We start from the raw sequence: 21,898 nt of genomic DNA on the forward strand, positions 1-21,898 counted from the left end.
GTTTTGTCATGGAATATCTTGGTTTCTCCATCTATGTTAATTGAGAGTTTTGCAGGATACAGTAACGTGGGCTGGCATTTGTGTTCTCTTAGGGTCTGTATGACATCAGTCCAGGATCTTCTGGCCTTCATAGTTTCTGGCGAGAAGTCTGGTGTGATTCCGATAGGTCTGCCTTTATATGTTACTTGACCTTTTTCCCTTACTGCTTTTAATATTCTTTCTTTATTTTGTGCGTTTGGTGTTTTGACTATTATGTGACGGGAGGTGTTTCTTTTCTGGTCCAATCTATTTGGAGTTCTGTAGGCTTCTTGTATGCCTATGGGTATCTCTTTTTTTAGGTTAGGGAAGTTTTCTTCTATGATTTTTTTGAAGATATTTACTGGTCCTTTGAGCTGGGAGTCTTCACTCTCTTCTATACCTATTATCCTTAGGTTTGATCTTCTCATTGAGTCCTGAATTTCCTGTATGTTTTGGACCAGTAGCTTTTTCCGCTTTACATTATCTTTGACAGTTGAGTCAATGATTTCTATGGAATCTTCTGCTCCTGAGATTCTCTCTTCCATCTCTTGTATTCTGTTGGTGAAGCTTGAATCTACAGCTCCTTGTCTCTTCTTTTGGTTTTCTATATCCAGGGTTGTTTACATGTGTTCTTTCTTGATTGCTTCTATTTCCATTTTTAATTCCTTCAACTGTTTGATTGTGTTTTCCTGGAATTCTTTCAGGGATTTTTGTGACTCCTCTCTATGGGCTTCTACTTGTTTATTTATGATTTCCTGATATTCTTTCAGGGATTTTTGTGTCTCCTCTCTATGGGCTTCTACTTGTTTATTTATGTTTTCCTGGAATTCTTTCAGGCATTTTTGCGATTCCTCTCTGTAGGCTTCTACTTGTTTATTAATGTTTTCCTGTGTTTCTCTAAGGGAGTTCTTCACGTCTTTCTTGAAGTCCTCCAGCATCATGATCATATATGATTTTGAAACTAGATCTTGCTTTTCTGGTGTGTTTGGACATTCCATGTTTGTTTTGGTGGGAGAATTGGGCTCCGATGATGCCATGTAGTCTTGGTTTCTGTTGCTTGGGTTCCTGTGCTTGCCTCTCGCCATCAGATTATCTCTAGTGTTACTTTGTTCTGCTATTTCTGACAGTGGCTACACTGTCCTATAAGCCTGTGTGTCAGGAGTGCTGTAGACCTGTTTTACTGTTTTCTTTCAGCCAGTTATGGGGACAGAGTGTTCTGCTTTCGTGCGTGTAGTTTTTCCTCTGCACAGGTCTTCATCTGTTCCTGTGGGCCTGTGTCTTGCGTTCACCAGGCAGGTCACTTGCAGCAGACAAGTTGGTCTTACCTGTGGTCCCGAGGCTCAAGTTCACTTGTGGGGTGCTGCCCACGGGCTCTCTGCGGCGGCAGCAACCAGGAAGACCTGTGCCGCCCCTTCTGGGAGCTTCAGTGTACCAGGGTTCCAGATGGCCTTTGGTGTTTTCCTCTGGCGTCCGAGATGTGTGTGCAGAGAGCAGTCTCTTCTGGTTTCCCAGGCTTGTCTGCCTCTCTGAAGGTTTAGCTCTCCCTCCCACTGGATTTGGGTGCAGAGAACTCTTTATCCAGTCTGTTTCCTTCAGGTTCAGGCGGTGTCTCAGGCAGGGGTCCTGCCACTCCTGGGCCCTCCCCCACGGGAGCCCAGAGGCCTTATACAGTTTCCTCTTGGGCCAGGGATGTGGGCAGGGGTGGGCAGTGTTGGTGGTTTCTTCCGCTCTGCAGCCTCAGGAGTGCCCACCTGACCAGGAGGTGAAGTCTCTTTCCCACGGGGTCTGGGAGCAGAGAGCTGCTGCGGGCCGGGATCCACGGGTGTGGGACTTCCGGTAAACACAGGACGTGCCCGGTCCTAGAGGAATTCTGCCTCTCTGTGTCCTGATTTCACCAGGCAGCTTTCTTGCAGCAGACAAGTTGGTCTTACCTGTGGTCCCGAGGCTCAAGTTTGCTCACGGGGTGCTGCCCACGGGCTCTCTGTTGCGGCAGCAACCAGGAAGACCTGTGCCGCCCCTTCTGGGAGCTTCAGTTCACCAGGGTTCCAGATGGCCTTTGGTGTTTTCCTCTGGCGTCCGAGATGTGTGTGCAGAGAGCAGTCTCTTCTGGTTTCCCAGGCTTGTCTGCCTCTCTGAAGGTTTAGCTCTCCCTCCCACTGGATTTGGGTGCAGAGAACTGTTTATCCGGTCTGTTTCCTTCAGGTTCCGGCGGTGTATCAGGCAGGGGTCCTGCCGCTCCTGGGCCCTCCCCCACGGGAGCCCAGAGGCCTTATACAGTTTCCTCTTGGGCCAGGGATGTGGGCAGGGGTGGGCAGTGTTGGTGGTCTCTTCCACTCTGTAGCCTCAGGACTGCCCACCTGATCAGGCGGTGACGTCTCTTTCCCATGGGGTCTGGCAAAATCTGACTTCTATGAGAACTTACATGCATCAATTTTACTTCTCTTTCTAAGAGCATTTTTATATAGTTTCTTTTTTTCCCCATCTTTATTAACTTGAGTATTTCTTATTTACATTTCGATTGTTATTCTCCTTCCTGGTTTCCTGGCCAACATCCCCCTAACCCCCTCCCCTCCCCTTCTATATGGGTGTTCCCCTCCCCATCCTCCCCCTATTTCTTAAGCTGTAAATCAAAGGATTCAGCATAGAGATGATTAAGTTATAAAAGACAGAAGCTACTTTGTCAGTGTCAAAGAGTTACTCCTCTTATGTTGCACGAATATAAATATCACAGTCCCAAAAAAGACAGTGACCACTGTCAGGTGGGACTCACAGGTAAAGAAAGACTTCCACCTGCCCTCGACAGAGTTCATTCTTAGAATGGGTCTTAGGATAATCAGATAGAAGTCAAGGATGACCACAAAAGAGGAAATACATTAATAGCAGATAAAATTAAAATTATCAGTTCTATTTCATCTGTATTTGTGCAGAGCAGGGATATCAAGGGAAGACTATCACAGTTGATATAAGGAAGGTCATTGTAGTCACAAAAGGATAAAAAAAATATTTATGTTGACTATAAAAGTAATAAATATGCCATAAAGGTATGGGATTGCCACCAGTATCCAACACATAATTTGTAACATCATGATGTTTTAGAGCAGTGTGTTACAGATAGACATCAGAGATAGAATAAACAGTTCACAGTCAATGAACAGAAGGAAGAAGGCTAATTGTGTAGCACAAAGATGAAAGGACATTGTATTTCTACTGACATTAAAATTTGCTAACATTTTAGGTCTGATAGCAGTCGAGTAACCAAGATCTTTGATAGCATTGTGTCTGAGAAAGAAGTATGTTGCTGTTTCAGCCTGGATTCCACTGAGGTAAGAATGATTATGTCAGTGTTGACCATTAGTGAGATCAGATAGATCATGATAGTCTGAACAATGGGGCCTGCAGTTCAGGGTAGTCAGTAATGACCCTCAGGAAAACTCAGCCACTATTATGAGGATTTGTCTCCCCATCTGGATTTATTAAAAAACAAGTTGTGAATAGAGGCTGTAGCACAATCAATTATTTCAAATATTGTCATGTTATGGATTTTTTATTAAAAGTAGATTAAGGGGCTGGGGATTTAGCTCAGTGGTAGAGCGCTTACCTAGGAAGCACAAGGCCCTGGGTTCGGTCCCCAGCTCCGAAAAAAAGAACCAAAAAAAAAAAAAAAAGAAAAGTAGATTAAATATAATTTGTTAAAACATGTAAAATTAGTATTTGAAATAAATGTACTAAAAAGGTTTATATGCACTTCTATGACATCCTTACACAAACATATGCAAACATATGTGGCTTTCCAAAAAACAAAGACACAGGTATGAATTTTTGTTTCTAAACTGATGAGAGTTTTATATAGAGAATAATAGAATACCTTGACAACAACATTTAGTTTCTCCACTTATCAGTGTTTACATACCATATATGTCCTTTGCAATCTGGATTACTTCATTCAGTATGATATTTTTTAGTTTTATCTATTTGCCTGTAAAATTCATGATGTCCTGGTTTTTAATAACTGAGTAGGATTACATTGTGTACATGTACCACATTTTCTGTACCTATTCTTTTGTTGAGGGCCATCTGGGTTGTTTCCAGCTTCTGGATATTATTAATAAGGCTGCTGTGTACAAAATGGAACATATATCCTTGTGATATGGTGGGGCATCTTTTAGGTATATGTCCAGGAGTGATATAGCTGGGTCCACAAGTAGAACTATTTCCAATTTTATGAGGACACTCCAAACAGATTTCCAGGGTGGTTGGACCAGTTTGCAGGATGGTTGGACCAGATGAATAGAGGAATATTCATCTTTCTGGACATTGTTGCCAGCATCTGCTGTTACCTGACTTTTTGGTCTTTGCTATTCTGACTGGTGTAAGGTAGAAATCCAGGGTTGTTTGATTCAAATTTCCCTGATGACTAAGAATGTTGAACATTTCTTTAGGTGCTTCTCAGCCATTCAAGATTCCTCAGCTGAGGATTATCTCTTTTCCTTTATAGCCCACTTATTAAGTGTGTTATTTGGTTTTCTAGAGTCATATTGAGTTCATTATATATTCTGTATATTGTCCCTCAACCAGATGTAGTGTGAGTAAAGATCTTTGCCCAATCTCTGCATTGCCACTTTGTGCTATTAACAGGAACCGGATGTAGATCTCTCCTGAGAGACACAGCCAGAAAACAGCAAATACATAGGCGAATGCCAGCAGCAAACAACTGAACTGAGAACGGGACCCCCGTTGAAGGACTCTTAGAAAGGACTGAAAGAGCTTGAAGGGGCCTGAGACCCCATATGAACAACAATGCCAACCAACCAGAGTTTCCAGGGACTAAGCCACTACCTAAAGACTATACATGGACTGACCCTGGGCTCCAACCTCATAGGTAGCAATGAATATCCTAGTAAAAGCACCAGTGGAAGGGGAAGCCCTGGGTCCTGCTAAGACTGAATCCCCAGTGAACATGATTGTTGGGGGGAGGGTGGTAATGGGGGGAGGATGGGGAGGGGAACACCCATAGAGAAGAGGAGGGGGAGGGATTAGGGGGATGTGTGGCCAGGAAACCTGGAAGGGGAATAACAATCGAAATGTAAATAAGAAATACTCAAGTTAATAAAGATGGAAAAAAAAACAGTGACATTTGCCTTAGAAAACCTTTTCAATTTTATGATTTCTCATTTGACAATTGTTAGTCTCAGAGCCTGAGTAGTTGGTGTTCTGTTTAGGAAACTTTCCTCTGTGACAATGTGTTCAAGGCTCTTTCCCACTTTCTCTTCTACTAGATTCAGTGTATCCAGTTTTATCTTGATCCACTTGGATGTGGAGCTTTTTAAGAGGAGATAAATATCGATCAATTTGCATTCTTCCACATGCAGGCCAATGGTTAGGCCAGCATCAAATGTTGAAGATGTTTTCTTTTTTCCACTGTATGGTTCTGGCTTCTTTGTAAAAGATCAAGTGCCCACAGGTATATGAGTTTATGTGGTATATGGATTTATTTCTGGGTCTTCAACTCTTTTCTATTGATTGACTTATCTGTTTCTATAAATATACCATGAGGTTTACTTTTGTTTGTTTTTTGTTTTGTTTGGTTTTGTTTTTTATCACTATTGCTCTGTAGAACAGCTTGAGGTCAGGGATGGTGATTTCCCAAGAACTTCTTTTATTTTTGAGAATTGTTTTCACTATCCTTGGTTTTTAAATTGAGAATTTCTTTTTCCATGTTTGTGAAGACTTCAGTACTGATTTTAATGGTGATTGCATTGAATTTGTAGATTGATTTTTGGTAAGATAGTCATTTTTCTATATTAATCCTACCAATCTATGAACATGGGAGATCTTTCCACCTAATATCTTCTTCAGTTTTTTTCTTCAGTTTTTGAAGTTGGTTATACAGACCTTTCACATGGTTAGAATTATGCCAAGATTTTTTTTTATATTATTTGTGGCAATTGTGAAGTGTATTATTTCCCTGATTTCTTTATCAGCCCATTTATTGTTTGTATAAAGGAGGACTCCTGATTTTTTTTTTTTTTGCATTAATTTTGTGTCCAGCCACTTGCCGAAGGAGTTTATGAGCTATAGCAGGTCTTGTGTAAAGTTTTGGCAGACGTATTTGTATACTGTCATATCATCTATAATAACTATACTTAGAATTCTTCCCTTACAATTTGAGTTCCCTCCTTCTCCTTTAGTTGTCTTATTGCTCTGTCTAGAAATGAAAGACTATATTGAAGAAATATGGAAATAGTAGAGAGTCTTATATTGTCTCTTAATGAAATTGTTTTAAGTTTCGTTGATTTAATTTGAAGTTGACTATTGGTTTGTTGTTATGTTTCCTTTTATTTTGTTTAGGTATTTTCTTAGTATCCCTGCTCTCTCTAAGACTTTTAATTTGAACATGTATTGGATTTGGTCAAAGATCTTTTCAGCATCTAATGAGATGATCATATGTGATTTTTTTCAATTTTTTTTATATAACAGGTAACATTGCCTGCATCCCTGGGATGAAGCCTTCCTCATCATGGTAGATGATGTTTCTGATGTGTTCCTGGAATCAGCTTTTCAGTATTTTACTGTGTATATTTGCATCAAGGTTTATAAGGGGATTGGTATGAAATTTTCTTTGTTGAGTCTCTGTATGTTTTAGGTATCAGGATGACTGTGGCCTCATAGAATTAATTTGGCAATGTTTCTGCTGTTTCTATTTTCTAGTTTGAGGAGTATTGTTATGAACTCTTCTTTGAAAATCTTTATATAGGATTCTATATTAAAAAATCTATAATAAAAAATTGACCCTGGGCTTTTTTGGTTTGGGATAATGGTGTCTTTTACTTTATGGGTTATAGCATTATTTATACAGTTAACCTGATCTTGATTTAACTTTGGTAAGTAGTATGAATCTGAAAATTATTCATTTTGTTCATATTTTCTAATTTGTGGAGTAGAGGCTTTTAAAGTAAAACCTAATGATTCTGTGACAATTCACTGTCTTTGTTATGTCTCCCTTTTCACTTGATATTTTGTTAATTAGGATAATGTCTGCCCACCTTTAAGTTAGTTTAACTAAGGATTTGTCTGTCTTATTGTTTATTTTTTTCCCAAAGGACTTGCTCTTGTTGGTCTTAGCCCTGAGTTTATTTCTTGCCATCTATTCCACTTGGGTGAGTTTGCTTCCTTTTTCCCCTAAGTGTTTTCAGGTTTTCTTCTCAAACATTAGTATGAGAACTCTAATTTCTTTATGAAGGTACTCGGTGCCATGAACTGCTTTCATTGTTTCCTATAAGTCTGTATATAATATGTCTTTATTTTCATAAAATTCTACAGTCTTTGATTATTGTTTTATTTGTTGATTGATCCAGAGGTCATTGAGTTGTTCAGTTTCCATGAGTTTGTAGGATTTCTGTTGTTTATGTTGTTGTTGAAGTAAACTTTTTATCCATGGGTTATTTCAATCTCTTTGTATCCATTCAGGCTTGCTTTGTGACCAGTGCATTGTCAATTCCATGCTTTGTGACCAATGCATGGTTCCATGAGATGCTCAGAAGAAAGCATATTTTCTGTTTTGGTTGAATATTCTATAGATAATACATTAGGTCTATTTGATTCATAACCTCTGTTAATTGTATTATTATTCTTTATAATTTCTATTTAGATAACCTGACCATTGGTGAAACTCAGGTATTGAAGTCTCTCATTATTAATCTGTGGGGTTCGATTTGTGATTTAAGCTTTAATAACGTTTCTCTTATGTCTGTGGGTGCCCTTTTGATTGGTGCATAGATGATCAGAATTGAATGTCATCTTGAAATTTTCTTTTGATGAGTATGAAGTGTCTTTCATCATCCCTTTTAATTACTTTTGTTTGAAAGTATATTTTATTAGATATTGGAATGCCTATTCTTATTTACCTTTGATTCAAAACTTTTCCAGCCCTTTACTCTGAGGTAGTATCTATATTTGTTGCTGAAGTGTGAATCACGTATGTCGATAAAAGATGTATACATTTTTGGCATCCAGACTCTTAACCTGTGTTTTAAACCCATGTGAATAGAGTCCATTGACATTAAGAGAATTCAAGAGATTGTTAGTTCCTGTTTTTTCAGTGTTGATGGTGTGTGTGTGTGTGTGTGTGTGTGTGTGTGTGTGTGTGTGTGTTTCTCTCCTTTAGGTTTGGCTGTGAAATGGTTAATTTCATGTGTTTTCTTCCGTGTATTTACCTTACTTCCATTGGAATTTTTCTTCTAGTATATCTAATGTGGTATCACATAGGATATCATTTAAATTTTTTATCACAGAATAATTTGGTTTTTTTCATTTACGGTGATTGAAAATTTTGCTGAGTATCATAATCTGGACTCACATCTGTAGTATCCTAGTGTCTGAAAAGCATGTGTCCAAGCCATTCTGGATTTAGAGTATCTATTGAGAAGTCAGATAAAATTCTGATATGTTTACCTTCATATGTTACCTGGATTTTGCCTTTTGAGCATCTAAAATTTTTTCTTTGTTCTGTACATTTGGTATTTTCATTATTTTGTGGTGGGAAGACTTTTTAGGTCAGTTTATTTTGTGTTCTGTAAGTTGCTTATGTGCTTATAGCTATATCTTCTATAATTTTGTTGGAGATATTTTCTGGGCCTTTAATCTAAGAATTTTTTTTATTCCTATTATTCTTAGGTTTTGTCTTTTCATAATGTACCAAATTTCTTTGATGTTTGTTGTTAGATAATTTTTAGATTTGGCATTTTCTTTGACCAATGTATAAATTTCTTCTATCTTATCTTCTAAACCTTAGAATCCTTCTTCCATTTCGTTTTTATTGTTGTTTTTTGTTTGATTTTTTGTTTGTTTGTTTGGGTTTTTTGTTTGTTTGTTTTTTTGGTGATGCTTGCATCTGTATTTCCTGTTCTCTTTCCCAGGTTTTTCATGTCCAGGATTGCCTCTGTGTTTTCTTTATTTTTCTGTTTCCATTATCAGGTATAATTTTTTCTTTTTGTTTCATTTACTTTTTTTTTATTAACTGGGTATTTCTTATTTACATTTCGAGTGTTATTCCCTTTCCCGGTTTCTGGGCAAACATCCCCCTAATCCCCCCCCTTCTTTATGGGTGTTCCCCTCCCCATCCTCCCCCCATTGCCGTCCTCCCCGCAACAATCATGTTCACTGGAGGTTCAGTCTCAGCAGGACCAAGGGCTTCCCCTTCCACTGGTGATCATACAAGAATATTCATTGCTACCTATGAGGTCAGAGTCCAGGGTCAGCCCATGTATAGTCTTTAAGTAGTGGCTTAGTCCCTGGAAGCTCTGGTTGCTTGGCATTGTTGTTCATAAGGGGTCTAGAGCCCCTTCAAGCTCTTCCAGTTCTTTCTCTGATTCCTTCAACCGGGGTCCCGTTCTCAGTTCAGTGTTTTGCTGCTCGCATTCGCCTCTGTATTTGCTGTATTCTGGCTGTGTCTCTCAGGAGCGATCTACATCTGGCTCCTGTCAGCCTGCACTTCTTTGCTTCATCCATCTTGTCTAATTGGATGGCTGTGTATGTATAGGCCATATGTGGGGCAGGCTCTGAATGGGTGTTCCTTCTGTGTCTGTTTTAATCTTTGCCTCTCTATTCCCTGCCAAGTGTATTCTTGTTCCCCTTTTAAAGAAGGAGTGAATCATTCACATTTTGATCATCTGTCTTGAATTTCATTTCTTCTAGGCATCTAGGGTAATTCAAGCATTTGGGCTAATAGCCATTTATCAATGAGTGCATACCATGTGTGTTTTTCTGTCATTGGGATAGCTCACTCAGGATGATATTTTCCAGTTCCAACCATTTGCATACGAATTTCATAAAGTCATTGTTTTTGATAGTTGAGTAATATTCCATTGTGTAGATGTACCACATTTTCTTTATCCATTCCTCTGTTGAAGGGCATCTGGGTTCTTTCCAGCTTCTGGCTATTATAAATAAGGCTGCTATGAACATAGTGGAGCACGTGTCTTTTTTATATGTTGGGGCATCTTTTGGGTATATGCCCAAGAGAGGTATAGCTGGATCCTCAAGCAGTTCAATGTCCAATTTTCTGAGAAAGCTCCAGACTGAATTCTAGAATGGTTGTACCAGTCTGCAATCCCACCAACAATGGAGGAGAGTACCTCTTTCTCCGCATCCTTGCCAGCATCTGCTGTCACCCGAGTTTTTGATCTTAGCCATTCTCACTGGTGTAAGGTGAAATCTCAGGGTTGTTTTGATTTGCATTTCCCTTATGACTAAAGATGTCGAACATTTCTTTAGGTGTTTCACAGCCATTCGGCATTCCTCAGCTGTGAATTCTTTGTTTAGCTCTGAACCCCATTTTTAATAGGGTTATTTGTCTCCCTGCGGTCTAACTTCTTGAGTTCTTTGTATATTTTGGATATAAAACCACTATCTGTTGTAGGATTGGTAAAGATCTTTTCCCAATCTGTTGGTTGCCGTTTTGTCCTAACCACAGTGTCCTTTGCCTTACAGAAGCTTTGCAGTTTTATGAGATCCCATTTGTCGATTCTTGATCTTAGAGCATAAGCCATTGGTGTTTTGTTCAGGAAATTTTCTCCAGTGCCCATGTGTTCCAGATGCTTCCCTAGTTTTTCTTCTATTAGTTTGAGTGTATTGGGTTTGATGTGGAGGTCCTTGATCCACTTGGATTTAAGCTTTGTACAGGGTGATAAGCATGGATCAATCTGCATTCTTTTACATGTTGACCTCCAGTTGAACCAGCACCATTTGCTGAAAATGCTCTTTTTTCCATTTGATGGTTTTGGCTCCTTTGTCAAAAATCAAGTGCCCATAGGTGTGTGGGTTCATTTCTGGGTCTTCAATTCTATTCCATTGGGCTATCTGTCTGTCCCTGTACCAATACCATGCAGTTTTTATCACTATTGCTCTGTAATAGTACTTGAGTTCAGGGATAGTGATTCCCCCTGAAGTCCTTTTATTGTTGAGGATAGTTTTAGCTATCCTGGGTTTTTTGTTATTCCAGATGAATTTACAAATTTTTCTGTCTAACTCTTTGAAGAATTGGATTGGCATTTTGATGTGGATTGCATTGAATCTGTAGATCGCTTTTGGTAGAATGGCCATTTTTACTATATTAATCCTGCCAATCCATGAGCATGGGAGATCTTTCCATCTTCTGAGGTTTCTTCAATTTCCTTCTTCAGTGTCTTGAAGTTCTTATTGTACAGATCTTTTACTTGCTTTGTTAAAGTCACACCGAGGTACTTTATATTATTTGGGTCTATTATGAAGGGTGCCGTTTCCCTAATTTCTTTCTCGGCTTGTTTCTCTTTTGTGTAGAGGAAGGCTACTTATTTATTAATTTAATTTTATACCCAGCCACTTTGCTGAAGTTGTTAATCAGCTTCAGTAGTTCTCTGGTGGAAGTTTTCAGATCACTTAAATATACTATCATATCATCTGCAAATAGTGATATTTTGACTTCTTCTTTTCCAATCTGTATCCCCTTGACCTCCTTTTGTTGTCTGATTGCTCTGGCTAGAACTTCAAGAATTATATTGAATACATAGGGAGAGAGTGGGCAGCCTTGTCTAGTCCCTGATTTTAGTGGGATTGCTTCAAGTTTCTCTCCATTTAGTTTAATGTTAGCAACTGGTTTGCTGTATATGACTTTTACTATGTTTAGATGTGGGCCTTGAATTCCTATTCTTTCCAGGACTTTTATCATGAAGGGGTGTTGAATTTTGTCAACTGCTTTCTCAGCATCTAATGAAATGATCATGTGTTTTTGTTATTTCAGTTTGTTTATATAATGGATCACGTTGATGGTTTTCCATATATTAAACCTTCCCTGCATGCCTGGGATGAAGCCTACTTGATCATGGTGGATTATTGTTTTGATGAGCTCTTGGATTCGGTTTGCCAAAATTTATTGAGTATTTTTGCATCGATATTTATAAGGGAAATTGGTCTGAAGTTCTCTTTCTTTGTTGGGTCTTTGTGTAGTTTAGTTATAAGAGTAATTGTGGCTTCATAGAAGGAATTCGGTAGGGCTCCATCTGTTTCAATTTTGTGGAATAGTTTGGATAATATTGGTATGAGGTCTTCTATGAAGGTCTGATAGAATTCTGCACTAAACCCATCTGGACCTGGGCTCTTTTTGGTTGGGAGACCTTTAATGACTGCTTCTATTTCCTTAGGAGTTATGGGGTTGTTTAACTGGTTTATCTGTTCCTGATTTAACTTCGGTACCTGGTATCTGTCTAGGAAATTGTCCATTTCCTGAAGATTTTCAAGTTTTGTTGAATATAGGTTTTTATAGTAAGATCTGATGATTTTTTGAATTTCCTCTGAATCTGTAGTTATGACTCCCTTTTCATTTCTGATTTTGTTAATTTGGACGCACTCTCTGTTTCCTCTCATTTTTCTGGCTAAGGGTTTATCTATCTTGTTGATTTTCTCAAAGAACCAACTTTTGGTTCTGTTCATTCTTTCTATGGTCCTTTTTGTTTCTACTTTGTTCATTTCAGCACTGAGTTTGATTATTTCCTGCCTTCTACTCCTCCTGGGTATTTTTGCTTCTTTTTGTTCTAGAGCTTTTAGGTGTGTTGTCAAGCTGGTGACATATGCTCTTTCCTGTTTCTTTCTGCAGGCACTCAGCGCTATGAGTTTTCCTCTTAGCACAGCTTTCATTGTGTCCCATAAGTTTGGGTATGTTGTACCTTCATTTTCATTAAATTCTAAAAAGTCTTTAATTTCCTTCTTTGTTTCTTCCTTGACCAGGTTATCATTGAGTAGAGCATTGTTCAATTTCCACGTATATGTGGGCATTCTTTCCTTATTGTTATTGAAGACCAGCTTTAGGCCGTGGTGGTCTGATAGTACGCATGAGAGTATTTCTATCTTTCTGTACCTGTTGAGGCCTGTTTGTTGACCAATTATATGGTCAGTTTTGGAGAAAGTACCATGAGGAGCTGAGAAGGAGGTATATCCTTTTGCTTTAGGATAGAATGTTCTATAAATATCCGTTAAGTCCATTTGGCTCATGACTTCTCTTAGTCTGTCTACATCTCTGTTTAATTTCTGTTTCCATGATCTGTCCATTGATGAGAGTGGGGTGTTGAAATCTCCTACTATTATTGTGTGAGGTGCAATGTGTTTTTTGACCTTTAGTAAGGTTTCTTTTATGTATGTAGGTGCCCTTGTATTTGGGGCATAGATATTTAGGATTGAGAGTTCATCTTGGTGTATTTTTCCTTTGATTAATATGAAGTGTCCTTCCTTAACTTTTTTGATGACTTTTAGCTGAAAATTGATTTTATTTGGTATTAGAATGGCTACTCCAGCTTGCTTCTTCCGACCATTTGCTTGGAAAGTTGTTTTCCAGCCTTTCACTGTGAGGTAGTGTCTGTCTTTGTCTCTGAGGTGTGATTCCTGTAGGCACCAGAATGCAGGGTCCTCATTGCGTATCCAGTTTGTTAATCTATGTCTTTTTATTGGGGAGTTGAGACCATTGATTTTGAGAGATATTAAGGAATAGTGATTATTGCTTCCTGTTATATTCATATTTGGATGTGAGGTTATGTTTGTGTGCTTTTCTTCTCTTTGTTTTGTTGCCAAGACGATTAGTTTCTTGCTTCTTCTAGGGTATAGCTTGCCTCCTTTTTTTGGCTTTACCATTTATTATCCTTTGTAGTGCTGGATTTGTAGAAAGATATTGTGTAAATTTGGTTTTGTCATGGAATATCTTGGTTTCTCCATCTATGTTAATTGAGAGTTTTGCAGGATACAGTAACCTGGCCTGCATTTGTGTTCTCTTAGGGTCTGTATGACATCTGTCCAGGATCCTCTCGCTTTCATAGTTTCTGGCGAAAACTCTGGTCTGATTCTGATAGGTCTGCCTTTATATGTTACTTGACCTTTTTCCCTTACTGCTTTTAATATTCTTTCTTTATTTTGTGTTTTTGGTGGTTTGACTATTATGTGACGGGAGGTGTTTCTTTTCTGGTCCAATCTATTTGGAGTTCTGTAGGCTTCTTGTATGCTTATGGGTATCTCTTTCTTTAGGTTAGGGAAGTTTTCTTCTATGATTTTGTTCACGATATTTACTGGTCTTTGAGTTGGGACTCTTCACTCTCTTCTATACCTATTATCCTTAGGTATGATCTTTTCATTGTGTCCTGGATTTCCTGTGTGTTTTAGACCAGTAGCTTTTTTCCACTTTACAGTATCTTTGACAGTTGATTCGATGATTTCTATGGAATCTTCTGCTCCTGAGATTCTCTCTTCCATCTCTTGTATTCTGTTGGTGAAGCTCGTATCTACAGCTCCTTTTTTCTTCTTTTGGTTTTCTATATCCAGGGTTGTTTCCATGTGTTCTTTCTTGATTGCTTCTATTTCCATTTTTAATTCCTTCAACTGTTTGATTGTGTTTTTCTGGAATTCTTTCAGGGGTTTTTTGTGAATCCACTCTATGTGCTTGTACTTGTTTATTTATATTTTCCTGGAATTCTTTCAGGGATTTTTGTGATTCCTCTCTGTAGCCTTCTACTTGTTTTTTAATGTTTTCCTGTGTTTCTCTAAGGGAATTCTTCACGTCTTTCTTGAGGTCCTCCAGCATCATGATCAAATATGATTTTGAAACTAGATCTTGCTTTTCTGGTCTGTTTGGACATTCCATGTTTGCTTTGGTGGGAGAATTGGGCTCTGATGATGCCATGTAGTCTTGGTTTCTGTTGCTTGGGTTCCTGTGCTTGCCTCTTGCCATCAGATTATCTCTAGTGTTACTTTGTTCTGCTATTTCTGACAGTGGCTAGACTGTCCTATAAGCCTGTGTTTCAGGAGTGTTGTCGACCTCTTTCCTGTTTCCTTTCAGCCAGTTATTGGGACAGAGTGTTCTGCTTTTGGGAGTGTAGTTTTTCCTATCTACAGGTCTTCAGCTGTTCCTGTGGGCCTGTGTCTTGAGTTCACCAGGCAGGTCGCTTGCAGCAGAAAAGTTGGTGTTACCTGTGGTCCCCAGGCTCAAGTTTGCTCATGGGGTGTTGCTTATGAGTTCTCCGCGGTCGCAACAACCAGGAAGATCTGCGCTGCCCTTTCCAGGGTTCCAGATGGCATTTGGTGTTTTCCTCTGGAATCAGTAATGTGTGCAGAGTGCAGTCTCTTCTGGTTTCCCAGGCGTGTCTGCCTCTCTATAGGTTTAGCTCTCCCTCCCACGGGATTTGGGTGCAGAGCATCATGTATAATTTTATTCATTTCATTCCCGTGTTTAATTGTGTGTGTGTGTGTATATATATATATATATATATATATATATATATATATATATATACTTCTTATATACACTACTTCTTTAAAGGCCTTTATCTGTTTGATTATATTTTCCTGTATTTCTCTAAGGGATTTATTTCCTTTTTAAATGCCTCTATCATCTTCAGAAGATGAGACTTAAAGTTATTGTCTTTCTCTTCAGGTGTGTTAAGATGTCCTGGGTGTATTTTAGTAGGTGAACTTTGTTCTGGTGTTGACATATTGACCTAGCACTTATTGTTTGTGTTCTTGTGCTTACCTTTGGCTATTCTATTTTCTCTGTTTTTCACTGCTCTGGTAGTGACATGCCTCTGGGACTGCAGGTAGAGCTTGTAGTTCCTAAGGGCAGGAGGCCTCTGCTTGCCTAGGGTGGCAGCTAGTATCCAGCCAGGCAGAATGAACTGGCTGTTCTGGGTTGCGACAGACCTCCAGGGATGTAGACTAATTCTGGCTCTGAAAGTTGAATGCAGATCTGGGATTTCAGATAGAGGTTTGGACTAGATTATGGAGCACAGAGGGATTGGCAAGAGTTCATGGGTGCTGGGCTTATTTGGGATCCAGCAGGCAGGGAATTGAGGCATGGGTATCTCACCTAGTTCACACTGGTAGCAACAGGCCTTTAGGGTGGCACAGTGAACTCTGGCCTGTGTGAACCAGAAGATGGGTCCCAGAGGGGATGGGGCAGACCTAATAGCTCTTGGGCTTATCAGAGTCCCAGAAGATGGGGAATTAAGGAATTGTTATCTCACCTGGTTGTCCTGGTGTCAGTTGTCCTCCAAGGAGGCATACTGAGCTATGGCCTGGGGTTTGAAAATAATCCCACATTTAAATATATAGTTATTTCTCAACGAAACAAAACCAAGCCAAATGTCTGGAACTAAGAAAGCTTAATAAAAACCACACCTCAAATTAAATTGCAACAACAAAATCCACCAACATATAATGAAATAAAAGCACACAGTAGAACTGCAGAGTACATTATATGGTGTTTGCCAGAGAACGGGATTTGATCCTAAGAAACTGGAATTACAGGCAGTTGTAAGTAATCTGACATAGGAACTTGAAAGTGAATTTAGATCCTAGACAAGAGCATTGTACAATCTAATCACTGAAACATCTCTACAGCCCCTATAACTATTTTTGCAAATACTTTGCATATATTTTTATTTTTCAGCATTATTGTGTCTGTTCATGTGTCAATGTGTACATACAAATGAAAGTGGACAGCATTCAGGCATCTGTTCTCTCCTTCCACTTTCGGTGAATCCTGGTTATTAAATTCATATTGTCAATTTTGGCAAGTTCACTTAATCATTGAGCTCTTCTTACCTGTCATGTACTTCAAATAATCTCTAGAAATAAAAAGCCATTACATCACTACTACAGACTATACTCTACTCAGCTTATATTTTCATATACATTCTAAGTTTCTCTAATTAATTTTAGTTTTCTTATTTTGATCAGTATTTAAAATTTAGAATAACTTTTATAAAGAATGTTAAATTCAATGTTACAAATTTTTCTAGTAATTATTTCATCTCACTCTAGTTCATTGTTTATAAAAATTGTATGCTGTGGGAAAATATGTAAAACAAAATAATCATGAAATTACATTATAATGAAATGCAAACTATTAAAATGATTGATATGGCCGATTTTAAACATTATCATACTCATTTGGTATGTTATCAAATGTGACATTATTTATATTTGTTATACATTATTTATTTATGGTCATTTCTGAATATACCTTCAAATGTGGATGTTAGTGATTTTTGTGTTGTTGTCAATCATAGTTTTATCTATTCATTTAAGTTAATATATTGAAACAAAATATGGTAAAGTTCAAAAATTAAACATTTTACTACTTGATGTCTGTTAATGACTAAGTGTCATTTTAGTTTTACAGGTAGAATTTTGTACCTGATAGAGGGCTAATATCCAAAATAGATAAAGAACTCAAGAAGGTAACCACCGAAAACCCAGACAACCCAATAAAAAAAATGGTGTATGAAACTAAACGGAGAATTCACAACAGAGAAAACTTGAATGACTGAGAAGCACTAAAAGAAATGTTCAAAGTCCTTAGTGATAAGGAAAATGCAAATCTAAATGATCTTGATATTCTACCTTAAATCAATCAGAATTATTAAGATCAAAAACCCTGATGATAGCATATGCTGGTGAGAATATGGAGAGAGTGGAACACTCCTCCATTGCTGGTGGGATTGCAAGCTGGTACAACCACTCAAGAAATCAATCTGGTGGTTTCTCAGAAAATTGAAGATAGATGTAATGGAAGACCCAGATACCATTCTTGGGCATATTCTCAAAACATGTTCCACAATGCCACAGGGACACCCATTCCACTACATTCATAGCAGCCTTATTTGTGATAACCAGAAGCTGGAAACAAGCCAGATGTCCCTCAACAGAGGAGTAGATACAGAAAAGGTGATACATTTAGATAATGGAGTACTACTCAGCTCCTAAAACAATGGCTTCATGAAATTCTTAGGCAAATGGATGGACCTATAAAATACCATCCTGAGTGAGGTAACATCTCCAAGAAGACATGCATGGTATATAAGCAATATTAGCCCAAATCTATAAAATACCCAGGATACAACCCACAGGACTGAAGCAGGTTAACAAGCCAAAGGTTCCAAGTGAGGAACTTCAACTCCACCTGGGAGGGAGAAGAAAGCAGTCAAGGGGAAGCAGAGGGAGGGGGAGGGACAAGGGTAGGAGAGGGGAAAGAGTGAGAAAGGGGGAAACATTATCAGGTATATGGGGTAGAGGGACAAGACTGAAGCCATGAGGGCTAGCAGAAAAAATGAAAACTGGCAACCTTGGGCAGTAAGAGGTAGTGGGAATCCTCTATAATGTACCTGAGAGGTTAAAAACTCTCAGGTAAGGACTTAAAGGGAGGGACCTTGAGTGAAATGCTCTACAGTGGGGAGGGGAAACCTGTAAAGTCCACCTCCAGTGGAGAGACAGGTCATCAGTTGGAGGGATGTGATTTCTATCCAACAGTCAAAAGCTCTGACCCAGAATTGTTTCTTCCTGAAAGAACTTCAGGAAGAAAAATGGAGAAGAACATGAGAGAAAGGAGTTCCAGTGACAGGACTAAATTGGGATCCATCTCAAGGGGAAGCCTGGATCACTGACAGTGTTACCAATGCTGAGCTGTGCTTGCAGACAAGAGCCTAGCATTACTGCCCTGTTAGAGGCTCAACAAAGAGCTTAAAGAGTCAGATGCAGATATTAGAACGCAAAGAATGGACAAAAGCCAGGGAATTCTGTGATTGAATTGGTGAAAAGCTGAAAGAAGCGGAGGACAAGGGCAGCCCTAAGGGAAGACGAGCAGTTTCAACTGACCTCAACCCCTGAGATCTCTCAGTCACCGAGCTACCAATCAGGCAGCCTACATCAGTTAATATGAGGCCCCCAACACTTGTATAGCAGACAACGGCCTGGTCGACCTCAGTGAAAAACAATGCACCTAACCCTCCTGTAGCTTGAAGTTCCAGAGAGTGGGGAGCATGATAGGGTTGGGGTGGTGGAATGGGGACATTCTTTCGGAGATAGGGGTGGGGCTGAGATGGTAAGGTATGTGGACTGGTCAGGGGGTAGACTTGGAGGGGAATGAAGTCTAGACTATAAGAAAGATTTAAAGAATATAAATAAATTAATTAATTAAAAGAAATTGGACAATTTTCAAAGTATAAGTCTTAAATACACTTAGCACTTAACTGTACAATTTTTATTCTAGTGAATTAAATTGTGCAATCATCAACTTTTAAAGTCTTCTTTGATAGACCCCATGTTACCCTTCATATAGTTTTATTATTCTACAGAATATGTATTTATAAATTGATTGGCAGCAGAGATAGATTTGGTATAATATAATACACACATCAAATGGTATGAAACTTAAAGAGGAAACACTTTTCTAAAACTTGAAGGATCAGAAAGGATACATATGAGGTATTATCATAATATGTAAGTATTTATTTCTGTACCTATATTGGTGTACTTTGGCTAGAAATAAAGCCCACTTCCATTTGTGGTATTGTGCTTGCTCACAAATTGATACACTTAAGGAATATACTGGAACAAGTATTGTGTTCACTGTTGCATGGCCAAATAAAATGATATTCTTTCAACAGATTTCATTAAAAAATCTACTTAATGCATCCAGGTGTGTGTACAAGAATAATAATAATAAAAAACATGTCATTTCAACTATCTTTATTTTTTTTAATTTAGAGAATTCCATAATGTACAATGAAGATCAGGAAATAAAGAATACAAATCTGGTTAATAAAAAATAAATAAAAGAAACATTTATACAAAGTTTTGTAGCCTACAATTGTACATTCACTCAAAAGTGCCTATACACTAAATTGGAAAAATAAGATCGATTCTATGAAGGAACTGCAGGTTGTTTGAGTGGCAAAAACTTCCAAATTAAATAGCACCAGGGTCACTATGAATAACAGTAAAGTAAATGTGATTGGTAGGGTTCATGTGATGGGACATGTAACAAGGTCTATGGTGATTGACGAGCAAAGCAGAGAACTCAGTTATCTCTCACTGTGATCAGTTGAGATTTTCACACAACTCATAGAAATGAATGAGTTAAAAAAGTTAATGAAAATGTTGACAAAAATGATGCAACACATTGAAAAACATAATGAGTCAGGTATACAATACCATTTAAACCCTGCTCTATAGCTCCTGTTCTATCTAAAGAGTACAAAACTATACCAGTGAATCTTACGATCTTTACACTTTATGAATATTTTGTGTGATCTTATATTTTTCATTACAATCCAACCCTTCTCAGGAAGAGGGGTAAGATTTATTGTCTTCTTCATGAATTCTTATAGAGCATTAAGATGTTTGACTACCAGGAAACATAATAACATTTAACTCTGTTGATCCTTTATACTTGTTAAACATTTTATGGATAGTAAAGAGTAAAGGTATGGAATTCTGTATGAATTTCAAAAGCAAACACTTCGTAGTCTTTTCCCTGTTCTGTGAAGAGCATCTTTTACATCTTTGTTCCTCAAGCTATAGATCAAGGGATTCAACATGGGAATAATCAGGGTGTAAAAGACTGAAGCTACTTTATCAGTGTCAAAGGAATGACTGGATTTGGGCTGCATGTACATAAATATCAAAGTCCCATAGAAGACAGTGACCACTGTTAGATGGGACCCACAGGTAGAAAAAGCCTTGCGCCTGCCCTCAGCAGAGTTCATCCTGAGAATGGCTATGAGTATGAGCAGATAGGAGACAAGAACAAGTAGAAGAGAGGAAATCAAGTTAAAAGCAGATAAGAACAACATTATTACTTCAATTTCCTCTGTATTTGAGCAGACCAAAGATAACAAAGGAAGACTGTCACAGTAGAAATGACTGATAACATTGGAGCCACAGAAAGACAAAGTGAAAATCTTAGTTGTGATTAGAAGAGCAACAAGTGTACAGTAAAGATAAGGGATTACCACAAGCACCCAGCATAATCTTTTTGACATGATGACCGTATAGAACAGAGGCTTACAGATGGCCACATATCTATCATAGGACATTGCAGAGAGAATAAAAAGTTCACACGCAATGAACAGGAGAAAGAAGGTTAACTGTGTAGCACAAAGGTTAAAGGATATTCTATTTTGATGAACGATAAAATTTGTTAACATTTTGGGTCCCACAGCTGTTGAATAACCAAGGTCTGCAGTAGCAAGGTGTCGGAGAAAGAAATACATGGGTGTTTGAAGCTTGGAGTCCACCATGGTAAGAACAATCATGCCCAAGTTTCCCACCAGTGATATCAAATAGATGAGAAGGAATAAACAAAACAGTGAGGGCTGTAGCCCATGGTGGTCAGTGATACCCATCAGAATGAATTCAGTTACCACTGTCCTGTTGTGATTCTCCATCCTACTTTATAAGAAAGCCTCTTCTGATTAGAGAGATCAGCAGCACCTGTAGAGTTAAATGATTGTTAATTAGAGGAATTTGATTAAATGTATGATGTGTAATACAATTCTTTCAATATACAGTATTCAAAATTATATATTTAGTAAAAGTATCTAACATATTTGTACCTAATACTTGGTGTGATGTTTAACTAATTTCCTGATTCACAATCTCAGGAAGATGAAAGATAGATACTGTAGGTAAAAACATAACTTAAAATGGAGATTTTATATATGTGTATATATATAATTTATTGTCATGTATATTAAAATAAATTTTTAATAGTTTCAAAACTTTACTTGCCACTGTTTATTATACTTTTATAGATTTTTCATTAATAATTTCTGTAATTCAAATTCATAGTGACATGTAATTATTTAATTTAATAACATATAAAAATTAATATACTCCTGTGAACAGCTGGGAACATTTACAAATACATCAGCTCTTGTTTAGAACTGAATCATGAACTGCTTATGTTGAACAAATGGAGTCTATAAAGTGTTAAGTTGTAAAATATCTTGAATAGACATGTAAGTTCAATGTTCCAGAAAAATTACAAATTGGAGTTGAATCAAAAATCTAAAAAGAGTATATTTACATA

At 38.0% G+C, this 21,898-nt stretch overlaps 1 protein-coding gene and 1 pseudogene across 1 annotated transcript; both read right to left on the reverse strand.

The window, feature by feature from the left end:
* Or8k43-ps1 (olfactory receptor family 8 subfamily K member 43, pseudogene 1) lies at positions 2,632–3,423 on the reverse strand (annotated as a pseudogene).
* On the reverse strand, positions 20,313–21,254 carry Or8k27 (olfactory receptor family 8 subfamily K member 27). Its single transcript, NM_001000931.1, has one exon. The coding sequence runs from the start codon at positions 21,252–21,254 to the stop codon at positions 20,313–20,315; it is 942 nt and encodes a 313-aa protein (NP_001000931.1).
* Between the last annotated feature and the right edge of the window lie 644 nt (positions 21,255–21,898).

Source organism: Rattus norvegicus, chromosome 3 (genome assembly GCF_036323735.1).
Source record: "Rattus norvegicus strain BN/NHsdMcwi chromosome 3, GRCr8, whole genome shotgun sequence".
NCBI lineage: Eukaryota > Metazoa > Chordata > Mammalia > Rodentia > Muridae > Rattus > Rattus norvegicus.

What these genes read in the sequence shown, in the direction of transcription:
- Or8k27 (NM_001000931.1), bottom strand. Translation starts at nt 21,254, where the DNA reads ATGGAGAATCACAACAGGACAGTGGTAACTGAATTCATTCTGATGGGT.